The 22022-nt window shown below is 57.4% G+C and overlaps 2 protein-coding genes across 3 annotated transcripts; one reads left to right on the forward strand and one right to left on the reverse strand.

The window, feature by feature from the left end:
• Positions 1 to 713: 713 nt before the first annotated feature.
• SHMT2 (serine hydroxymethyltransferase 2) lies at positions 714 to 14458 on the forward strand. The gene is made up of 12 exons (XM_039703222.1): positions 714 to 824; positions 2906 to 3001; positions 3812 to 3891; positions 4605 to 4666; positions 7905 to 8017; positions 10499 to 10621; positions 11814 to 11953; positions 12029 to 12194; positions 12269 to 12368; positions 12990 to 13145; positions 13912 to 14019; positions 14250 to 14458. The coding sequence occupies exons 1-12, from the start codon at positions 801 to 803 to the stop codon at positions 14375 to 14377; spliced, it is 1296 nt and encodes a 431-aa protein (XP_039559156.1). The 5' UTR covers positions 714 to 800; the 3' UTR covers positions 14378 to 14458.
• A 1454-nt stretch (positions 14459 to 15912) lies between these two features.
• NDUFA4L2 (NDUFA4 mitochondrial complex associated like 2) lies at positions 15913 to 21926 on the reverse strand. 2 transcript variants are annotated; one of them, XM_039703185.1, is made up of 4 exons: positions 21561 to 21926; positions 17811 to 17899; positions 16555 to 16615; positions 15913 to 16115 (listed from the first exon to the last, which is right to left on the reverse strand). In XM_039703185.1, exons 1-4 carry the CDS (start codon positions 21750 to 21752, stop codon positions 16059 to 16061), a joined length of 399 nt encoding a protein of 132 aa, XP_039559119.1. In that variant the 5' UTR covers positions 21753 to 21926; the 3' UTR covers positions 15913 to 16058. The 2 variants fall into 2 exon arrangements, with proteins under 2 accessions (XP_039559119.1, XP_039559120.1); XM_039703186.1 differs by lacking the exons at positions 17811 to 17899; positions 21561 to 21926 and adding an exon at positions 17427 to 17737.
• Positions 21927 to 22022: the final 96 nt, after the last annotated feature.

Genomic DNA, 22022 nt, shown 5'->3' on the forward strand with positions numbered 1-22022 from the left:
TTTTGGGGGTCCCCTCCACCCCCTGAGACCCCTCCCCGGGGTTCACCTGTTCTGGGGGTCCCCCATTGAGACCCCACCTGTTTTGGGGGTCCCCTCCACCCCCTGAGACCTCTCCCTGGAGTACTCCTGTTTTTGGGGGTCCCAGCCCCCTCCCCCACTGACCCCCCCCTCCTTGCATCCTGTGCTGGCAATCCCGGACCCCCTCCCCACCCACTGAGACCCCCCAGACCCCCCCGGGATGGGGGTGCAAGGACTCCAAAATCAGGGATAGGGAACCCCAAAATTAGGGATGGGGGGGTGCAGGGACGTGGGACCCCAAAATTAGGGATGGGGGACCCCAAAATTCGGGATGGGGGTGCAGGAAGGGGGAATTAAAATTAGGGATGGGGGGCGCAAGGACTCCAAAATTAGGGATGGGGAACCCCAAAATTAGGGATGGGGAGTGCAGGGATGTGGAACCCTAAAATTAGGGATGGGGAGTGCAGGGATAGGGGACCAAAATTAAGGATGGGGGTGCAAGGACCCCAAAATTAGGGACCCTAAAATGAGGGATAGGGGTGCAGGGATGGGGAGTGTAGGGATGGGGGACCCCAAAATTTGGGACGGGGGTGCAGGGACCGGGCTGACCCCGCTCGAGGGGGGGTGGGGCAGGCTCAGACCGCCACTTTCCCGTCGGCCCCGGTGGCTCCGCCCTCCCGGCAGCGCGCGCGGGGGGCGGGGCCAAGCGGGGCCGGCACCGGGAGCGGCACCGGGAGCGGGACCGGGACAGGCACCGGGACCCACGTGCAGCGCACACCGAGATGTGGCCGCTCCGCCTGGGCAGGGTGAGCCTCGGGGCTGGGGGGGCCCGGTGCCCGCCGGGGGGGTCCCCGGTTCCCGGTGAGGGGCTCCGGTTCCCCGTAAGGGTTCCCGGTGAGGATCCCCGGTAAGCGTCCCCGGTTCCCGGTAAGGGTTCCGGGTAAAGATCCCCCGTTCCCGGTAAGAGTTCCCGGTAGGGATCCCCGGTTCCCGGCAAGGACCCCCCGGTTCCCGGTTCGGATCCCCGGTTCCGATCCCTGGTTCCCGTTTCGGATCCCGGTTCCCGGTAAAGATCCTCCGTTCGGATCCTGGTTCCGATCCCCGGTTCCCAGTTCGGATCCCGGTTCCCGGTTCAGATCCCCGTTTCAGATCCCCGGTTCCCTGTTCGGATCCCCGGTTCCCAATTCGGATCCCCGGTTCCCGGTTCCGATCCCCGGTTCGGATCCCGGTTCCCGGTTCGGATCCCCGGTTCGGGTCCCGGTTCCCTCCCCCCGGTGCTCGCTGGGTGCTGCCTCCCCGGTGTCCCGGTGCTCACAGCGGTCCCGGTGCCCGGGGGGGGGTCAGTCCCGGTACGTGGCAGAGCAACACCCCCCGGGGGTCCCGGTGACCGGAGGGGGGGTCCGGAACCCAGAGGGGTCCCGATCCCCCCGGGGGTTTCAGTGCTCGGGGGGTCCCGGTGCTGCAGCCCCGGTGCCGCAGCGATCCCGGTGTGGGGCGGGGGTCCCGGTCCCCGGTGTGGGGCGGGGGTCCCGGTCCCCGGTATGGGGCGGGGGGGTGTCCCGGTCCCCCCGTTCTCCCCCTCACCCATCCTCCCTTATCCCTGGGGGTCTCCACTCCATCCCCCTCCTCTTCCTCACCACCGGGACCCCCATCCCGGTACCGTGCCCCCCCTCTCCGGTTCCCCCACCCCACCCCGCGGACTTTGTGTCCGTCCCAAAGTCCCCGGGGCCGGGACCGGCCCCGCCACCGGCCTTGGCCCCTGCCCGGTGCCCGCGGCCCCGGGTGATGCAATGGGGCGGCCGCGGTTACATCACCCGGCACCGGGGGGCACCGGGGGGCTCCGGGGGCACCCCCGGTGCTGCAGGGGCGGGATCCCCCCCGCAGCCACCGAGTACAACGGGGGGGGGGGGGGAATCCCCTCCCTGGGGGGCTCCCCGTGTGCCTTGTGGGGTTTTGGGGGGTCCTTGTGGGCTTTGTGAGGAGTTTGAGGGGGCCCCGTGTGCCCTGTGGGGTCCTTGGAGGTCCCCATGTGCTTTATGGGACCCTTGGGGGATCCCCAAGTAGTTTGGGGGGTCCTTGAGGGGATCCCAAAGTAGTTTGGGGGGGTCCTTGTGTACTTTGTGAGGACTTTGAGGGGGTCTTCCTGTATCCTGTGGGGTCCTTAGAGGTCCCCATGTGGCTTGTGGGGTCCCCATGTACTTTGGGGGGACCATGGAGGAGTCCCCATATGCCCTGTGGGCTTCTTGGGGTCCCCATGTGTCCTGTGTGCCCCTTGTGCCCCATGTGCCCCTTGGGGTCCCGTGTGCCCCTTGGGGTCCTCATGTGTCCCTTGGGGTCCCCATGCACCCTATGTGGAGCCTGGGGGGGGTCCCCATGTGCCCCGTGTGCCCCTTGGCGTCCCCGTGTGCCCTCTGTGTCCCTTGGGGTCCCCATGCACCCTGTGTGGAGCTGGGGGGGTCCCCATGAGCCCCGTGTGCCCCTTGGGGTCCCGGTGTACCCCTTGAGGTCCCGTGTGCCCGTGGGGTCCCTGTGTGCCCCTTGGGGTGCCCCGTGTGCCCCTTGGGGTGCCCCTTGTGCCCCGTGTGCCCCTTGGGGTGCCCCTTGTGCCCCTTGGGGTCCCCTTGTGCCCCGTGTGCCCCTTGGGGTGCCCCTTGTGCCCCGTGTGCCCCTTGGGGTCCTTGTGTGCCCCTTGTGCCCCGTGTGCCCCTTGGGGTGCCCCGTGTGCCCCTTGGGGTGCCCCTTGTGCCCCGTGTGCCCGTGTGCCCCCACCCCTGGCAGGGTGCCCCGCTGCCAGGCCCCCCCATGGCACTGTTACCCCTCCACCGTCACCCATGGGTGCTGGCGGGCCCGGGGGTCCCCGGGGCTCACAGCCTGCCCCCCCGTGCAGACCCTGCAGCGCTGGGGGGCCCGGGTGGGCAGCGGCCCCCGGCGGGCACAGCACGGCCCCGCCGCCGCCGCCGCCCCCGGGCCGTGCCCGGGCTGGACGGGGTTTGGGGGGGTTTGGGCAGGGTTGGGATTGGGGATTGGGCAGGGTTGGCATTGGGGGATCCCTGTTATTGGGGATTGGGGGATCCCTGGTTAGGGAATGGGGTTGGGCAGGGCTGGGATTGGGGGATCCCTCTATGGGGGGGATTGGGGGATCCCTGGTTAGGGAGGTTTGGGCAGGGATGGGGTTGAGCCTGGGGGATCCCTCCCTGGTTAGGGGGTTTTGGGGGATCCCTGTTTAGGGAATGGGATTGGGGAATCCCTGGTTAGGGAATGGGAATGGGGGATCCCTGGTTAGGGGGTTTGGGCACAGGGGTGATTGGGGGATCCCTGGTTAGGGAGGTTTGGGCAGGGATGGGGTCGAGCCTGGGGGATCCCTCCCTGGTTAGGGGGTTTTGGGGGATCCCTGTTTAGGGAATGGGATTGTGCAGGGGTGGGGTTGGGATTGGGGGATCCCTGTTTAAGGGGGTTTGGCCTCTCTGATTCCCACCCATGTCCTGGTCCCCACTGGGGGTGTCCTGGTGCCCCCATTCTCCCCCTGTGTACCCCTTCCCCCCTCTTCCATCATCCCTGAGGGTCTCAATTCCATCCTGCTCCTCCTCCTCACCCTGGCTGGGCACTGGGACCCCCATCCCAGTGTTTCTCCCACCCCCCTGGACTTTGTGTCCACCCCAAAGTGCCCAGGGCTGGCACAGCCCCTGCCACCAGCCTTGGCCCCTGCCCGGTGCCCACGGGGTGGGGTCAGCCCTGGGGGTTCTCTGCTTAGGGCATTTTGGCTGCTCTGATTCCCATCACCTTTTCCCCCCAGAATTTCTGCAGCCGGGCAGCTCTGGAGGCCCTGGGCTCCTGCCTCAACAACAAATACTCGGAGGGGTATCCTGGGAAGAGGTAAAGTGGGGAGTGGGCTTGGGGGGCACTGGGGTGCAGCTGCAGGGGACACCCAGGGAGCCCCAGGGAAGGGCTGGGGCTGTGTGAAGGTTGTCCTAGGACAGAGCTCAGGAATAAACAGGGATTGATCAGGAGATAAATTTGTCAGGATTGATCAACAGATCCACCTTGGGCAGTACGAGAGCCCAGCCAGGGCTACATCCCAGCCAAACCCGAAATAATCACAAAATGAACCCAAAATTAACCCAAAATGGTCACAAAATGAACCCAAAATGATCACAAAATGGACCCAAAATGGTCACAAAACGTACCCAAAATGATCACAAAATGGTCACAAAAGGAACCCAAAAATGATCACAAAATGAACTCAAAATGGTCACAAAATGAACCCGAAATGAATCCAAAATGGTCACAAAATGAATCCAAGATAAACTCAAAATGGTCACAAGTTGGACCTGAAATTGTCACAAAATGAACCCGAAATGAACCCAAAATGTCACAAAATGAATCCAAGATAAACTCAAAACGGTCACAAGTTGGACCTGAAATTGTCACAAAATGAACCCGAAATGAACCCAAAATGTCACAAAATGAATCCAAGATAAACTCAAAACGGTCACAAGTTGGACCTGAAATTGTCACAATGAGGTTTGGATCCTCTGTCCTTGGTCCCCAGCTGGAGCAGGAATTGTTTTGTCTCCTGCTCTGTGCAGAGAGCTCAGCATCCCAAAATGTGAAACCCAGACCCACAGTAAAGCAGAACAGAACCTGAAACGTAGAAAAATTAAAACCTGAGGTGTATAACATGAATCTCAGAACTACAGCCTAAACCAACACAGAATCTCAAAAATACAAAAATTAAAACCTGAGGTGTATAACATGAATCTCAGAGCTACAGCCTAAACCAGCACAGAATCTGAAAAATAGAAAAACTAAAACCTGAGACATCACACCAAGCCAGCACAGAATCTGAAACAAAAACTAAAACCTGAGGTGTATAACATGAATCTCAGAACTACAGCCTAAACCAGCACAGAATCTGAAAAATAGAAAAACTAAAACCTGAGACATCACACCAAGCCAGCACAGAATCTGAAACAAAAACTAAAACCTGAGGTGTATAACATGAATCTCAGAACTACAGCCTAAACCAGCACAGAATCTGAAACATATAAAAACTAAAACCTGAGGTATATAACATGAATTTCAGAATTAAAACCTAAACCAACACAGAACCTGAAACATATAAAAACTAAAAAAAACCTAAAACCTGAGGTGTGTAACATAAATCTCAGAACTACAACCTAAACCAGCACAGGATCTCAAAAATAGAAAAACTAAAACGTGAGACATCCCTCTAAAGCAGCAGAGAACCTGAAACATATAAAAATTAAAACCTGAGGTGTATAACATGAATCTCAGAACTACAACCTAAGCCAGCACAGAATCTGAAAAATAGAAAATCTCAAACCTGAGACATCACACAAAGCCAGCACAGAATCTCAAACATACCAAAACTAAAACCTGAGGTGTGTAACATGAATCTCAGAATTGCAGCCTAAACCAGCACAGAATCTCAAACATACAAAAGCTAAAACGTGAGGTATATAACATGAATCTCAGAATTATAACCTAAACCAGCACAGAATCTCAAACATACAAAAACTAAAACCTGAGGTGTATAACACGAATCTCAGAATTGCAACCTAAGCCAGCACAGAATCTCAAACATACAAAAACTAAAACGTGAGGTGTATAACACGAATCTCAGAGCTACAGCCTAAACCAGCACAGGATCTCAAACATACAAAAGCTAAAACGTGAGGTATATAACATGAATTTCAGAATTAAAACCTAAACCAGCACAGAATCTCAAAAATACAAAAACTAAAACGTGAGCCATCACTCTAAAGCAGCACGGACCCTGAAAACCACAGAAAGTCTGAACCTGAGGCACCCCTGGGGGCTGCCCTCGGCACCAAGCCTCCCTTGGGGCCAGGCTGGCAGTGGGGACCCCCTGGTGACCCCGTCTGTGGGGTTTGTGAGGCTCTCCAGGACAGGGAAGAGAGGAATGTGACTCCATGTTCTTAGAAGGATTATTATTATTAATAATATTATTATTAATATTAATAATAATGTTATATAATACTATATTATTATATAATATTATATTATCATATTATAGTATTATATTATATTATATTATATTATATTATATTATATTATATTATATTATATTATATTATATTATATTATATTATATTATATTATATTATATTATATTATATTATATTATATTATATTATATTATATTATATTATATTATATTATATTATATTATTATATTGTAGTATATTTATTATATGATTATATGATATTTATTNGGAGGTGGTGGTTTGGGGTAGGGGATGTGGGAAACTGGGGAGGGGGGATTTGGGGTGGGGGATGTGAGGATTTGGGGTGGGGACAGGACCCGGTGCCCCCCGGGGCTGTTAGCATTCAGAAACACAATCATAGAATAATTACCTGCGGGTGCTTTAATTGAAGTGTCAGGGGTACAGACCCAAATCTGACTCCGCCATGGCTTTGGGATGAACACGTTTTCATCCCTTATCCCTTAACCCTTATCCTTATAGAGCTACAGATTAATTAAGAAACTTGTATTCTATACATTGATTTCATCCAAGCATGGGTTTTTGTAATTTCCATCAAACCCCCCAGACATAATTCCTCATTATTTTTAAACAATAATTATATCCAATTGCCAAACAATCATGGCATTTAACAATAATATAATTTATCATTAAATGATTATACAGGTTGTATAATCATATCATTTATCAATCATACAGTTTATCATTAAATGATTACACAGTTTTGCATCATCCAGTAAAGGTTGATGTAAATACCATTTTCCCAGCCCAGCCTTTCTTTCCAGCCCCCCTGAATATCTGGAATATCCCATGATTTTAGGAACATTTTATCCCTATAATATCAAACCCCCCGAATACAGTTTCTGATGATTTTTGCTACAATTAAACAATAACTATATCCAATTACCAAACAACCATGGCATTTAATAATCACATCATTTAACAATGATATCATTTATCATTAAATGATTATACAGATTTGCATCATCCAGTAAATAACATTTTCCCAGCCCAGCCTTTCTTTCCAGCCCCCCTGAATATCTGGAATATCCCATGATTTTAGGAACATTTTATCCCTATAATATCAAACCCCAAATGTAGTTTCTCATAATTCTTGTTACAATTAATCAATAACTATATCCAATTACCAAACAATCATATCATTTATCATTAAATGATTATACAGATTTGCATCATCCAGTAAATAACATTTTCCCAGCCCAGCCTTTCTTTCAAACCCCCAGAATATCCCATGATTTTAGAAACATTTTATCCCTATAATATCAAACCCCCCCAAATACAGTTTCTGATGATTTTTGCTACAATTAAACAATAACTATATCCAATTACCAAACAACCATGGCATTTAATAATCATCAATAATAAATATCATGTAACAATTATATAATTTATCATTAAATGAATATACAGTTTTGCATCATCCAGTAAATAACATTTTCCCAGGCCCAGCCTTTCTTTCCAACTCCCCTGAATATCTGGAATATCCCATGATTTTAGGAACATTTTATCCCTATATTATCAAACCCCCCAAACATAGTTTCTCATGATTCTTGTTACAATTAAACAATAACTATATCCAATTACCAAACAACCATGGCATTTAACAATAATATCATTTAACAATCTTATAATTTATCATTAAATGATTATACAGTTTTGCATCATCCAGTAAATGATGATGTAAATACCATTTTCCCGGCCCAGCCTTTCTTTCCAGCCCCCGGGAATGTCGGGAATATCGGGAATATCGGGAATGTCGGGAATGTCGGGAATGTCAGGAATGTCGGGAATATCGGGAGTGTCAGGAATATCGGGAATGTCGGGAATGTCGGGAATGAGGGTTTGTCCTCACCCTGTGCCTCCCCCGCAGCCTCACCCACGGTTACATGAGTGACACCAAGAGGATCTCGGCCACCTCCATCTTCTTCGAGTCCATGCCCTACAAGCTTGATGTGAGCTGGGGGAAGGGAGGCTCCGAGGTGTCCCCAGAGTGTCCCCAAAGTGTCCCCAGGGTGTCCTCACAGTGTCCCTGAGGTGTCCCCAGTGTGTCCCTGGAGTGTCCCCAAAGTGTCCCTAGGGTATCCCCGAGGTGTCTTCGAGGTGTCCCCAGGGTGCCCTCAGGGTGTCCCCAAGGTGTCCCCAAAGTGTCTCCAGGGTATCCCTGAGGTGTCCCCAGGGTGTCCTCACGGTGTCCCTGAGGTATCCCCAGGGTGTCCCCAAGGTGTCCTTAGGGTGTCCCCAGCATGTCCCCAGGGTGTCCCCAAGGTATCCCCAGGGTGTCCTCACAGTGTCCCCGGGGTGTCCCTGAGGTATCCCCAGTGTGTCCCTGGAGTGTCCCCAAAGTGTCCCCAGGGTGTCCCTGAGGTGTCCCCAGGGTGTCCTCACGGTGTCCCTGAGGTGTCCCAAAGTGTCCCCAGGGTGCCCTCAGGGTGTCCCCAAGGTGTCCCCGAGGTGTCCCTGAGCTGTCCCCAGGGTGTCCCCTCCGTGTCCCAGTGCCAAGGGAGGTGCCCAGGGCTCAGGTGCTGTGCTCGGAGCAGAGGGGTTCCTCCACTGTCCATCTGTCTGTCTGTCCATCTGTCCATTCCCAGCATGACCAGGCTGGCTGTCCATTTCTGGGCTAACTGGCCCAGCTCTCCTGTCTGTCTGTCTGTCCTTCACAGCCATCCTTGGGGCTGACTGACATGTCTGTCTGTCTGTCCCTGGACTGACTAATCTGTCTGTTTATCCGTGGGCTGACTGACCTGTCTGCCTGCCCCTGGACTGACCAATGTGTCTGTTTGTCTGTCCTTGGACTGACTGGCCTGTCTGTCTGTCCTTGGACTGACTGGCCTGTCTGTCCCTGGCCTGACTCATTTGTCAGTCTGTCTGTCTGTCCATCCCTGGGCTGACCAATCTGTCTGTCCATCCCTGTGCTGACTGACCTGCCTGTCCGTCCATCCATCCATCCATCCATCCATCCATCCATCCATCCATTGACTGACCTGCCTGTCTGTCTGTCTATCCATGGACTGACTGACTGACCTACCTGTCCATCCCTGGGCTGACTGACTTGTCTCTCTGTCTGTCCGTCCATCCCTGACCCCAGTGCTGACTGACCTGTCCGTCCATCCATCCATCCATCCATCCAACCATCCATCCATCCATCCATCCATCCATCCATCCATCCCTGTACTGACTGACCTGTCTGTCTGTCTGTCTGTCCCTGTGCTGACTGACCTGTCTGTCCATCCCTGCGCTGCCTGACCTGCCTGTCCGTCTGTCTGTCTGTCCGTCCATTCCTGCGCTGCCTGACCCGCCAGTCCGTCCATCTGTCCGTCCGTCTGTCTGTCCATCCCTGCGCTGCCTGACCTGCCTGTCCATCCGTCCGTCCGTCTGTCTGTCCATCCATCGCCACGCTGCCTCACCTGACTGTCCGTCTGTCTGTCCATCCCTGCGCTGCCTGACCTGCCTGTCCATCCGTCCGTCCGTCTGTCTGTCCATCCATCTCCACGCTGCCTCACCTGACTGTCCGTCCGTCTGACTGTCCATCCGTCCCCACGCTGCCTGACCCACCTGCCTGTCCGTCTGTCTGTCCATCCCCGCGCTGCCCGACCCACCTGTCCGTCCGTCCGTCTGTCTGTCCGTCCGTGTCTGTCCGTCCATCCCCGCACTGACTGACCCGCCTGTCTGTCCATCCGTCTGTCTGTCCGTCTGTCTGTCCATCCCCACACTGCCTGACCCACCTGTCTGTCCGTCCGTTTCTCCGTCTGTCTGTCCGTCCGTCCATCCCCGCACTGCCTGACCCGCCTGTCTGTCCGTCCATTTCTCTGTCTGTCTGTCCGTCCGTCCATCCCCGCACTGACTGACCTGCCTGTCTGTCCATCCGTCTGTCTGTCCATCCCCACACTGCCTGACCCACCTGTCTGTCCGTCCGTTTCTCCGTCTGTCTGTCCGTCCGTCCATCCCCGCACTGCCTGACCCGCCTGTCTGTCCGTCCATTTCTCTGTCTGTCTGTCCGTCCGTCCATCCCCGCACTGACTGACCTGCCTGTCTGTCCATCCGTCTGTCTGTCCATCCCCACACTGCCTGACCCACCTGTCTGTCCGTCCGTTTCTCCGTCTGTCTGTCCGGTCTGTCCGCCTGTCCGCCCCCCCCCGCGCTCCCTGCCCCGCCTGTCCGTCCGTCCGTCTGTCTGTGCGTCCGTCTGGCTGTGCGTCCGTCCATCCCCGTGCTGCCTGACCCGCCTGTCCGTCCGTCCGTGTCTGTCCGTCCATCCCCGCACTGACTGACCCGCCTGTCTGTCCATCCGTCTGTCTGTCCATCCGTCTGTCTGTCCATCCCCACACTGCCTGACCCACCTGTCTGTCCGTCCGTTTCTCCGTCTGTCCGTCCGTCCGTCCATCCCCGCGCTGCCTGACCCGCCCGTCCGTCCGTCCGTCCGTCTGTCCCCGCAGCCCGCCACAGGCCTGATTGACTACGCGCAGCTGGAGGTGACGGCGCGGCTGTTCCGCCCGCGCCTGGTGATCGCGGGCACCAGCGCCTACGCGCGCCTCATCGACTACGGCCGCATCAGGAGGGTGCGCCACGGGCCGGGCCGGGCCGGGACGGGACGGGAGGGGAGGGATGGAGCCGCGGAGCCGCGGGCCACAGGGCGGAGTTGGTGTTTAGGATATGGTGTACGGGCCGGGCTGGGCCAGGACGGGAGGGATGGAGCCGCGGGCCACAGGGCGGAGTTGGTGTTTAGGATATGGTGTGGTATGGTATGATTGATGTGATTGATATGATGTGATATGATATGATATGGTATGGTATGTGTGGTCAAACCATGACAATATGATATGATATGATATGATATGATATGATATGATATGATATGATATGATATGATATGATATGATATGATATGATATGATATGTGGTATGATTGATGTGATATGATATGATGTGATATGATATGATATGGTATGTGTGGTCAAACCATGACAATATGATATGATATAGTATGGTATGGTATTGTGTGGTATTATATGGTATTATATGATATTACATTGTATTATATATTATGTTATATAATATCAATCATATATTATTATATTATATTATATTATATTATATTATATTATATTATATTATATTATATAAGAAGAAGACGAAGAAGACGAAGAAGAAGTAGTATTGTTATTATAACTATAATTATGTTATACAATATGTTATATATAATATATATACTATATATATTATATATTATATATTATATATTATATATTGTATATAAGTAATGTAATATTAATATTATAAATAATACAATGTATAAGAATAAATATATATACTTATATATAATATATAATATTATAGCATTATAATATAATTATATAACTATACATGATATATATGATATATATTATATTATTCTAGTATATTACATTACATTATAATGCTATACTAAAAGAAATAGAGAAATGATAGAGCCAGAAAGCTGGAAAGGAAAGGAGTGGAATGACAACAAAAGCTCCTGACTGAGCTTGGAGCCAGCTGGACCCAGGTTGGCCATTGAGCAGAAACCTCACGTGGACCAGCCAAAGGTGCCCTGCTGGTGCACAATCTCCAGACCACATTCCACACCCGGTATTGCTTTCCTTTTCCTCTGAGGCTTCTCAGGGGAAAAAAATCCCAGCAAAGGATTTCCATAAAAATATCATGGTAATGAGGGGGCTCGTGGGGCTGAGGAGGGGCTCTGGGGACAGCAGGTGACCCTGCTGCTGTCCCCAGGTGTGCGATGAGGTCAAGGCCTACCTGCTGGCCGACATGGCCCACATCAGCGGGCTGGTGGCCGCCAAGGCCATCCCGTCGCCCTTCGAGCACGCCGACGTCGTCACCAGCACCACGCACAAGACCCTGCGTGGCGCCAGGTGAGAGCCCTGGCACCGCGGGCAGGGGGGTGGTGTCCCCCCGGGAGGACAGGTGACAGCCTCTCTTGCCACCAGGTCGGGGCTGATCTTCTACCGCAAGGGCGTGCGCTCCGTGGATAAGAAGACGGGCAAGGAGACCCTCTACGACCTGGAGGACAGGATCAACTTCTCGGTGTTCCCCTCCCTGCAGGGGGGACCCCACAACCACGCCATTGCTGCCGTGGCCGTGGCCCTCAAGCAGGTGTGCTGGGGTGGGGGGCTCGGGGCGGGGGGTGCCCCGTGCCCCCGGTGCTGATGGGGTGTCCCCCCTGGCAGGCCAGCTCCCCAGCCTTCCGGGAGTACTGCCAGCAGGTGCTGAGGAACGCCAAGGCCATGGCACAGGCGCTGCTGCAGCGGGGCTACACCCTCGTGTCAGGTAAGGTTCCAGTCCTGCTGCTTTGGGGTCAAGGGTGGGTTTTGGAGCCGTGGTGGGGACCAGGTATATCCTGGTGTCAGGTGATGCTCCAGTCCTGCTGTTTTGGGGACCAGGTACACCCTGGTGTCAGGTGAGGCTCTGGCCCTGCTGGTTTTGGGGACAAGGAAAGGTGAAGTGTGGTGGGGATGAGGTACACGCTGGTGTCAGGTAATGCTCTGGCCCCACAGTTTTAGGGACCAGGTACACGCTGGTGTCAGGTCATGCTCTGGCCCTGCTGGTTTTGGGGTCAAGGATGGGTTTTGGAGCCGTGGTGGGGACAAGGTACACCCTTGGTGTCAGGTCATGCTCTGGCCCTGCTGTTTTGGGGTCAAGGAGGCGGGGATCAGGTACATGCTGGTGTCAGGTGATGCTCTGACCCCACAGTTTTGGGAACAAGGAGGGGTGAGCTCTCATGGGGACGAGCGGCTCTGCTCAGTCTCAGGACAGCAGTGGGGTGTGCAGGGGGATTGGGGGGCACCGAGTGGGGCTGAGGCAGAACAGGCAGCACTGCAGAGCAGCAAAGGCGCAGCAGAGGGGTCTGGGGGTGCTCAGGGACCCTCACCCCTCTCCTCTGCTCCCCAGGTGGCACTGACAACCACCTGGTGCTGGTGGACCTGCGGCCCAAGGGCATCGACGGGGCGCGGGCAGAGCGGGTGCTGGAGCTCGTCTCCATCACGGCCAACAAGAACACGTGCCCGGGGGACAAGAGTGCCCTGACCCCCGGGGGGCTGCGCCTCGGTGAGGGACAGCCCCTGCCCGGCCTCCTCACCCCACAGCGGCCCCACTCTGATTCACCCTTCTCTGTTTTAGTGGGAATTTGGAGATGGGAAAAGGGGCAGGAGCCTGTGGGGAGCAGAATTTGGGGAGCCCCTTGGGGAGGTGCAGTGAGGGGTTTGGACCCAGGGAGCTTCTTGGGGGTCTGGGAATGAGGGAGTTCTTTGGGGGGCTGGGACTGAGGGACCACCTTGAGGGGCTGGGACCCTGAGAGCCCCTTGAGGGTCTGGGAATGAGGGAGCCCCTTGGGAGTCTGGGACCCAGGGAGCTTCTTGGGGGCCTGGGACTGAGGGAACCCCAGTGAGGGGCTGGGACTGAGGGACCACCTTGAGGGGCTGGGACCCTGTGAGCCCCTTGGGGCGCTGGGACTGAGGGAGCTCCTTGGAGGGCTGGGAATGAGGGAATTCTTTGGGGGTCTGGGAATGAGGGAACCCCAGTGAGGGGCCGGGACTCAGCTCCTTTGGGGGGCTGGAACCCTGTGAGCTTCTTGGGGGTCTGGGAATGAGTGACCTCCAGTGAGGGGCTGGGACTGAGGGACCACCTTGAGGGGCTGAGACCTGGAGAGCCTCTTGGGTGGTTGGGACTGAGGGAGCTCCTTTTGGGGCTGGGAATGAGGGAGCTCCTTGGGGACCTGGGACCCTGAGAGCCCCTTGGATGGCTGGGACCCAGGGAGCCCCTTGGGGTCCAGGTGCCCCCCAGCACTGCTGTCCCTGATGGGCTCTGTCCCCAGGTGCCCCCGCGCTGACCTCCCGCCAATTCCGCGAGGAGGATTTCCACAAGGTCGTGGAGTTCCTCGACGAGGGCATCGCCCTGGCCTTGGATGTCAAGAGCAAAACCAGTGAGCCGTGGGGGGGGCCCTGTACCCCCATTTCCCCCTTCCTGAGTGCCCCTCAGCCCTTCTCCCCTTGTGCTGCCAGCCCTGCTGCCCAGACCGGGTGGCAAAACCAGTGAGCCACGGGGGTCCCTGTCCCCCATTTCCCCCTTCCTGGCTGCCCCTCAGCCCCTGTTGTGGGTACCTGGCGAGGGCTGGAGCTGCCCTGGGGCTCACCTGTGCCCCTCCACCCCCAGGTAAGCTCCAGGACTTCAAGACCTTCCTGCTGCAGGACCCGGAGACGCAGCGGCGCCTGAGCGACCTGCGGCAGCGCGTGGAGACCTTCGCCCGTGCCTTCCCCATGCCCGGCTTCAGCGACCACTGAGGGGGGCACGCCCCTGCTGCCAGGCTGGGCTCGCTCCTGGGGGGTCACAGAGGGGCTCAGGCCCCCCCTCTGCCTTCCCCCCCATGGAGTGTGCCCTCCCCATGCCCGGCTTCAGTGACCACTGAGGGGGGGGCACGCCCCTGCTGCCAGGCTGGGCTCGCTCTGGGGGGGTTTGCTGCTTCCCCTAGACTGGGTAACCCTAAAGGATCCAGTTTGCCCCCCCTCCAGGTCCTGGGATTCCATAAAGGATCCGGTGCTGTCCCCTCACAGGCTCTGGAAAACCCTAAAGGATCCAGTTTGTTGCCACCTCCCAGGTTCTGGGATTCCATAAAGAATCCAGTGCTGTCCCCTTCCCCAGACTGGAAAACCCTAAAGGATCCAGTTTGCTGCCCCCAGGCTCTGGGAAACCCCTAAAAGATCCAGTTTGCTGCTCCCAGGCTCCGGGATTCCATCAAGGATCCAGTTTGCTGCTCCCCCCAGACTAGGGAAAACCCTAAAGGATCCAGTTTACTGTGCCCAGGTTTTGGGAAACCCTAAGAGATCCAGTTTGCCCCCCTCCAGGTTCTGGGAGTCCATAAAAGATCCAGTTTGCTCCCACTCCAGTCTCTGGAACACCCTAAAGGATCCAGTTTGCTGCCCCCAGGCTCTGGGAAACCCTAAAGGATTCCGCTTGCTGCCCAGCCACCCTTCCCAGGTTCTGGGAAACCCCAAAGGATCCAGTTTGCTGTCCCCAGATTTTGGGAAACCCCAAAGGATCCAGTTTGCTGCCTCCTCCCAGGTTCTGGAATCCCATCAAGGCCCCAGTTTGCTCCCCCCCCACACACCCCATAATTTATTCCAGTGCTGAGTTTCACGCAGGCACGAGGTGGGGGTGAGGGGGCACCCCCAGGGATGTGCTTTATTGGGGGGTGGGACACGGCCACGCGGTTTGGGGGAGCTGGGGGGGCAGTGGGGGGCACCCCCTTCACCCTGGCACGTCCCAGAGGTGGCTCAGAAGCTGGGCCGCTCCTTTTTGAGGTTCTTGTAGTCGGTGGAAACTGCCAGAAACTGGAGAAGGGAGGGAGGGGGGTCAGGGGGGGTCGTGGCCCCTTCCCCAAATTCAAGCACAAACATTCGGGGGGTTCTGCTCCACAACTGATCCCTCTGTCACCTGAGTATTTTGCCCTAAAAGTGGCTGCCCGCCCCCCCAAACACTGCCAGCCCCCTGGGAAACCCTAAAGGATCCAGTTTGCTGCCCCTGGGCTCTGGGAAACCCTAAAAGATCCAGTTTGCTGCCCCCCACCCCTCCCCAGGCTCTGGAAAACCCTAAAAGATCCAGTTTGCCCCCGCTCCAGGCTCTGGGAAACCCTAAAGGATTCCGTTTGCTGCCCACCCACCCTTCCCAGGTTCTGGGAAACACCAAAGGATCCAGTTTGCTGTCCCCAGATTTTGGGAAACCCCAAAGGATCCAGTTTGCTGCCTCCTCCCAGGTTCTGGAATCCCATCAAGGCCCCAGTTTGCTCCCCCCCCACACACCCCATAATTTATTCCAGTGCTGAGTTTCACGCAGGCACGAGGTGGGGGTGAGGGGGCACCCCCAGGGATGTGCTTTATTGGGGGGTGGGACACGGCCACGCGGTTTGGGGGAGCTGGGGGGGCAGTGGGGGGCACCCCCTTCACCCTGGCACGTCCCAGAGGTGGCTCAGAAGCTGGGCCGCTCCTTTTTGAGGTTCTTGTAGTCGGTGGAAACTGCCAGAAACTGGAGAAGGGAGGGAGGGGGGTCAGGGGGGAGTCGTGGCCCCTTCCCCAAATTCGAGCACAAACATTCGGGGGGGTTCTGCTCCACAACTGATCCCTCTGTCACCTGAGTGTTTTGCCCTAAAAGTGGCTGCCTGCCCCCCAAACACTGCCAGCCCCCCCGGGAAACCCTAAAGGATCCAGTTTGCTGCCCCTGGGCTCTGGGAAACCCCAAAGAATCCAGTTTGCTGCCCCCTCCCAGGTTCTGGAATTCCATAAAGGATCCAGTTTGCTGTCCCCCCAAGTGTCACTGCAGCCTGGCCTTGGTGGCACATGGTGCCCCTTCCCCAAATTCGAGCATTTGGGGGGTTCTGCTCTCCCCCTTTCCCCTTCCTGAGTGTTTTGCCCTAAAAGCAGCTGCCTCCCCCTCCCCAAACACTCCCAGTTCACCCAGTGCTCACTTTGTACTGGTCTGTGGGGCTCAGCTTGTTCCAGGGCTCAGGATTATTCTTCCGGTCCCAGCTGTGAGGGGTGACAGGGACATCAATGGGGGAGAGACCCCCCTCCCACACCCCACTGGAGCCCCCCAAAGCGCCCCCAGCCCCACCAGCACCGCCCCCAGTTGTCCTTGAAGCCTTTCCAAGCTGGACACAGCCCGTCCTGGCCCGGGAGGCAGCAGGGCCATGGGATGGGGTCCCTGGGGACAGCAGCTCGTGGTGTCCCCCCTTCTTTCCCCCCTCGTTCACTGGTGCTGGCCAGGAGCAGAATTTTCCATCTGGGAAGATGTTTGTGTGTGGATGGGGGAGGGAGGGGGGGCTGTGCTGCAAACACAACCCCCCTGGAGCTGTTTATGGGTCTGGGGGATGGGATGGGGGGTGTTGTTCCCTCCCAACCCCCCCCTTCTCTGCCACCCTCCAGGCTGAGGCGTCTGGGGGTGATAATTGTGGGGCTGAGCTCGTCTGGTGCCTGATGAAACCCAGGAGTGGTTTTAGGGGGAGGAAACCATGAAAAATGAGGTTGGAGGATGTGGGAAAAGCAGTCTGGTCACCCCAGGATGTGCTCACCAACCATCCTTTGAGATCCCACAGCCCTGATTCCATCTGTCCATCCATCCATCCTCCCCACAGGTGCCCCCAAGGCGTACCTGACATCTGGGCTGTGCAGTGCCCAGCTCTCCTGGGCACCTCTGAACCCACATTTCCCCCCATCATTCACCATCAATCTGGGTGGTGGGCATGCCAGCACCTGGTGCCAGGTCTGGGCTGAGCCCCCCCTGCTCTGGGGGTGTGGGGTGACCCCCCAGGGGTGCCCCACAGGTGCCCCCAAGGCGTACCTGACATCTGGGCTGTACAGTGCCAGCTCTCCTGGGCACATCTGGACCCACATTCCCCCATCATTCACCATCAATCTGGGTGGTGGGCATGCCAGCACCTGGTGCCACCCCTGGGCTGAGCCCCCCGTGCTCTGGGGGTGTGGGGTGACCCCCAGGGGTGCCCCAGGGGTGCCCCACAGGTGCCCCCAAGGCGTACCTGACATCTGGGCTGTACAGTGCCCAGCTCTCCTGGGCACCTCTGGACCCACATTTCCCCCATCATTCATCATCAAGCTGTGTCTGGGCGTGCCAGCGCCTGGTACCACTCCAAGGCTGAGCCCCCCGTGCTCTGGGGGTGTGGGGTGACCCCCAGGGGTGACCCCCAGGGGTGCCCCCAAGGCATACCTGACATCTGGGCTGTACAGTGCCAACCGCAGCAGGTACAGGACTGCACTGCCCAGGCCCACACTGATGAAGCCAATGAGAGGAACGAGCTGCAGAGAGAGAGAGAGGAGAGAGAGGGAGAGTGAGAAAAATGAAAAATACCCCAATAAAATGAATATTTATCAGGCGGACTGGAGAGTGAAAGGGAGAGCTGACACGCCGGGAGATTTACAGGGGGAATATGGCAGAGCAATCCTGTAGCTGGGCTGTGGTACACAGTGTAGCTGTCAGCTTGAGTGACTGAATTAAAAGAGGGAGAGAAAAATCGGCTCGTGCTGGAGAGGAATTGGATTTGGAATGAGAAATCGCCTCCCCTCCGCCTGTGGCTGCCCAGCGCTGGCTCTGCTGAGGAGCTGGGGAGCCCATTCCCGGTGCTCCCAGTGCTCCCAGTGACTCTGCTCGGGGCTGAGCCTCAATTTATGGCTCGTCCCTCAAGGATTTGGGTCTGGGCACCCCATTCCCAGTGCTCCCAGTGCCCCTGGTCAGAGCAAATCTGGGTTTATGGCTTTTCCCTGAAGGATTTGGTGCTGAACACCCCATTCCCAGTGCTCCCAGTGCCCCCGGTCAGAGCAAATCTCAATTCATGGTTCTTTCCTGAAAGATTTGGTGCTGAACACCCCATTCCCACCATTCCCAGTGCTCCCAGTGACCCTGCTCGGGGCTGAGCCTCGGTTTGTGGCTCCTCACGGAAGGATTTGGACCCGGGGACCCCATTCCCAGTGCTCCCAGTGCCCCTGCTCAGAGCAAACCTGGGTTTATGGCTCTTCCCTGAAGGATTTTGTATTCACCACCCCATTTCCATCATTCCCAGTGCTCCCAGTGCTCCTGGTCAGAACAAACCTCGGTTTATGCTCCTTCCCTGAAGGATTTGGAGATTAACACCCATTCCCAGTGCTCCCAGTGACTCCAGTCAGGGCTGCGCCTCCATTTATGGCTCGTCCGTAAAGGATCTGGATCTGGGCACCCCATTCCCAGTGCTCCCAGTGACTCTGCTCGGGGCTGAGCCTCATTTTATGGCTCCTCCCTGAAGGATTTGGGTCTGGGCACCTCATTCCCAGTGTCCCTGGTCAGAGCAAACCTCGGTTTATGCTTCTTCCCTGAAGGATTTGGAGATTAACACCCCATTTCCAGTGCTCCCAGTGCTCCCAGTGACTCCACTCAGGGCTGAGCCTTGGCTCATGGTTCCCCCTGAGATACTCAGCCCTGGGCACGGCCTGTCCCCGAGCTGTGACCCCGGACAGGGTCCCTGTCCCCCCACAGCCCCCCCTGCTCTGCTCCCCTCCGCACCATCCCTGATGGAGCACGAGACAAGGAGCTCCTGTTCCTTTTACTGGGATGGACTGGGACACGCTGGGAGTCCAAAGCGGCTCCTGGGGGGCACTCAGCGACCCCAACTCCCCCCACTCATCCTGCCAGCGTGTCCCCTCACCCCCCTCTCCGTGCCCACGGCGGCTCCCAGCGCACCTCGGCTCCATCTCCTCATCTCCGCTCGCTCCGCCAATCCCCCAGTGCCCGGAGCGACGCGGCCTCAATCGGAGCCGAGCCGAGGAGGCTTTGACCTCCCCCAAATTACCGCGGCGAGCGAAATGAGAGCGGCGCCAGCCCCGTGCCCCTGGGAGGGAACCGCGTCCTGCCCATTAACGGGAGCGCTGCCGATGGAGCTGCACCGGCAGCACCTGCCTCTGCTCGCAGCTCCTCTGCTCGGCAGCTGCAGCTCGGAGAAAATGCCCCCGAAACGCTCCGTGACTCAGTTTCCCCACTGGGATGACACCGGGCGGGGGGGGCATAGCAGGAGAATGTGATAGGAAGGGTCAGTCCGACCCATCTGTCGCTGCCACGCGTGGGAAAAGGGAAAACACAGATGTGCCCCCCTGACCAGGCTCTCCCAGTGCTCCCAGTATGGCTCCCAGCATGGCCCAGCTCCTGGGAGTGAAATGAGAGCGGTGCCAGCCCCGTGCCACCGGGATGGAGCCGCGTCCTGCCCGTTAACGGGAGCGCTGCCCACGGAGCTGCACCGGCAGCACCTGCCTCTGCTCGCAGCTGCAGAAAACGCCCCAAAATGAGCGCCCGCCGCTCCGTGACTCAGTTTCCCCACTGGCATGACACTGGGCATAACTGGAGAATGTGAGGGGAAGGATCAGTCCGACCCATCTGTTCGCTGCCACGCGTGGGAAAAAGGGGTAAAAACAGATGTGCCCCCCTGACCAGGCTCTCCCAGTACTCCCAGTATGGCTCCCAGTACGGCCCAGTTCCCTCCCGGCAGTGCCCAAACCAGGCTGGACGGGCGGATGCCAGCCCCGTGCGGGGTGTCAGGGCCATCAGCAGCGGATGGGCACCGAGTGCCAGCCGGAGCTGGCAGCAGCGCTGGCGAATCCAGCGCTCTCCGCAGCGCCGGGAATTGCCGCGGCTGCCGGAGACGATCCGGGGGCAGCGGGGCCGTCTCACCATCTGCTGCCGGCAGCGGCTGGGTAATTAATGGCTGGCAGCAATTAGGGGCAGGGCGAGGCTGCCAAGCCGCAGGTGCCAGCGGTGGAGCCCGATTTCCCCCAGGTGCGGCGCCGTGCCAGGCTCTGCCCCGCTGCCCGCTCCGGTGCCCGCCGAGCCGTGCCAGCGGGTTCTGGCGGTGCCAGCGGTGCCATCCGTCACTGCCAGGCAGCCGGGCACGCTGAGGAGCCGTGGCTACACCTGGTTGGCAGCGGGGGGCGGACGGACAGACGGACAGACGGATGGATGGCACCGCGTGGAGCAGGTGACACCCAGAAATTGCTGGGCGCAGGCACCCAGGACCCCTCCGTGCTTTTACACCTCCGGTTTGGGGTCTTCTTTGTGCCCCCCAAACCCCTCACGGCTCCTCAGAGGGGGGGAAAGGGTGGCAGGGACAGAAATACCCCAAATTTCCCCGTTCTGCAGGGAGGAGCCTCATCCAAGGATGTGGGGGGCACCCTGGGGGTCCCAACCACCCGTGCCCACTGTGCTGGCACCCCCCTGGCAGTGCCCAGCCTGGGAGTTGAGGCATTTTTTACCCCAAGCCCCTCATTTTGAGGGGTTTTTACCCAAACCCCTCAGTCTGCCATTTTGAGGGGTGACGGGGGCAGATCTGGGGGGAGTGGGGAGGGGGCTTCACTTCCATCCTCCCTGACAAAGACGTGCCTAGACAGGGTGGGGAGGGGCACGGGGAAGGTCCCCTCAGCTCTTGGGGGGTGGGTAAGGGTTGGGGTGCCCCAGCCGGGCTCGGGGAAGGAGCCCCGACCCCTCGGCAGGGCTGGATGGAGGGAATGGGGTGGGGGAGCACGGGGTGGTCTCACCTCTCCTTGCTGAAGGAGGGAGGGGGCTCCCCAGGACCCCCGGATCAGCCGGAGGGGGCTGGGAGAGCAGGGGACAGAGGGGAGGGGGCTCCCCAGGACCCCCGGCTCAGCCGGAGGGGGCTGGGAGAGCACAGGGACAGAGGGGAGGGGGAATAACTCAGGAATTTGGGGGGATGAGGAGGGTTTTGGGAACTGGGAGGAAGAGGAGGCTGAGGAAGGTCACAGAACAGGAGGAATGGGGAGTGGGGATGATGGGAGAAGGATGTGAGGAAGGCCAGGAGCTCCAGGCACGTGGTGGGCAAGGGCACACCTGAGGGCTGGGGGCTGCGAGGGGACGAGGAAGAGGAAGAGGATTTGGGGGAGGGATTGGGGGGTCCCTGGAGGAACGGGGGGTTCCGTCACTCACTCCGGGGTGCCGTTTGACATGCCGGGAGAACATCCCTCCACGCAGGGGACCCTTCATGGCCAGGCTGGGATCGCTGCGCCGCGCTCCGAGGTCCGAGCGAGGATGGAGGGGAGGGCAGGAGGAGAGGGAGGGACGGGACGGGTGGGGACATCCCGGGGACACAGCCCGGGGAAAGCCGGACACCAAATCCATCACCCGCCGCTCCTTCCAGCCTCACCCCCTCACCTCGGGGGCGATTCTGGGGGAGCGCTGAGCCACCCCCGATGTCCCCGGGCTGCCTGGCTGTCCCTCGCCACCCACGGCAGGTGGCGGGGCGAAGGATGAGCCGTGTGATCGCCGGTGACAACTTGGCCGGGCTTGGCCGCCCTCCCTCCCTCCCTCCCGTTTATGATAAATGATAAAACACCCAATTTACATTTAGCCATGCAAATCTCGCTGGCAGCAGCAGATGCTGCCGCGCGG

The sequence above is a fragment of the Passer montanus genome, unplaced genomic scaffold, assembly GCF_014805655.1.
Source record: "Passer montanus isolate IOZ18808 unplaced genomic scaffold, ASM1480565v1 scaffold161, whole genome shotgun sequence".
Classification (NCBI taxonomy): Eukaryota; Metazoa; Chordata; class Aves; order Passeriformes; family Passeridae; genus Passer; species Passer montanus.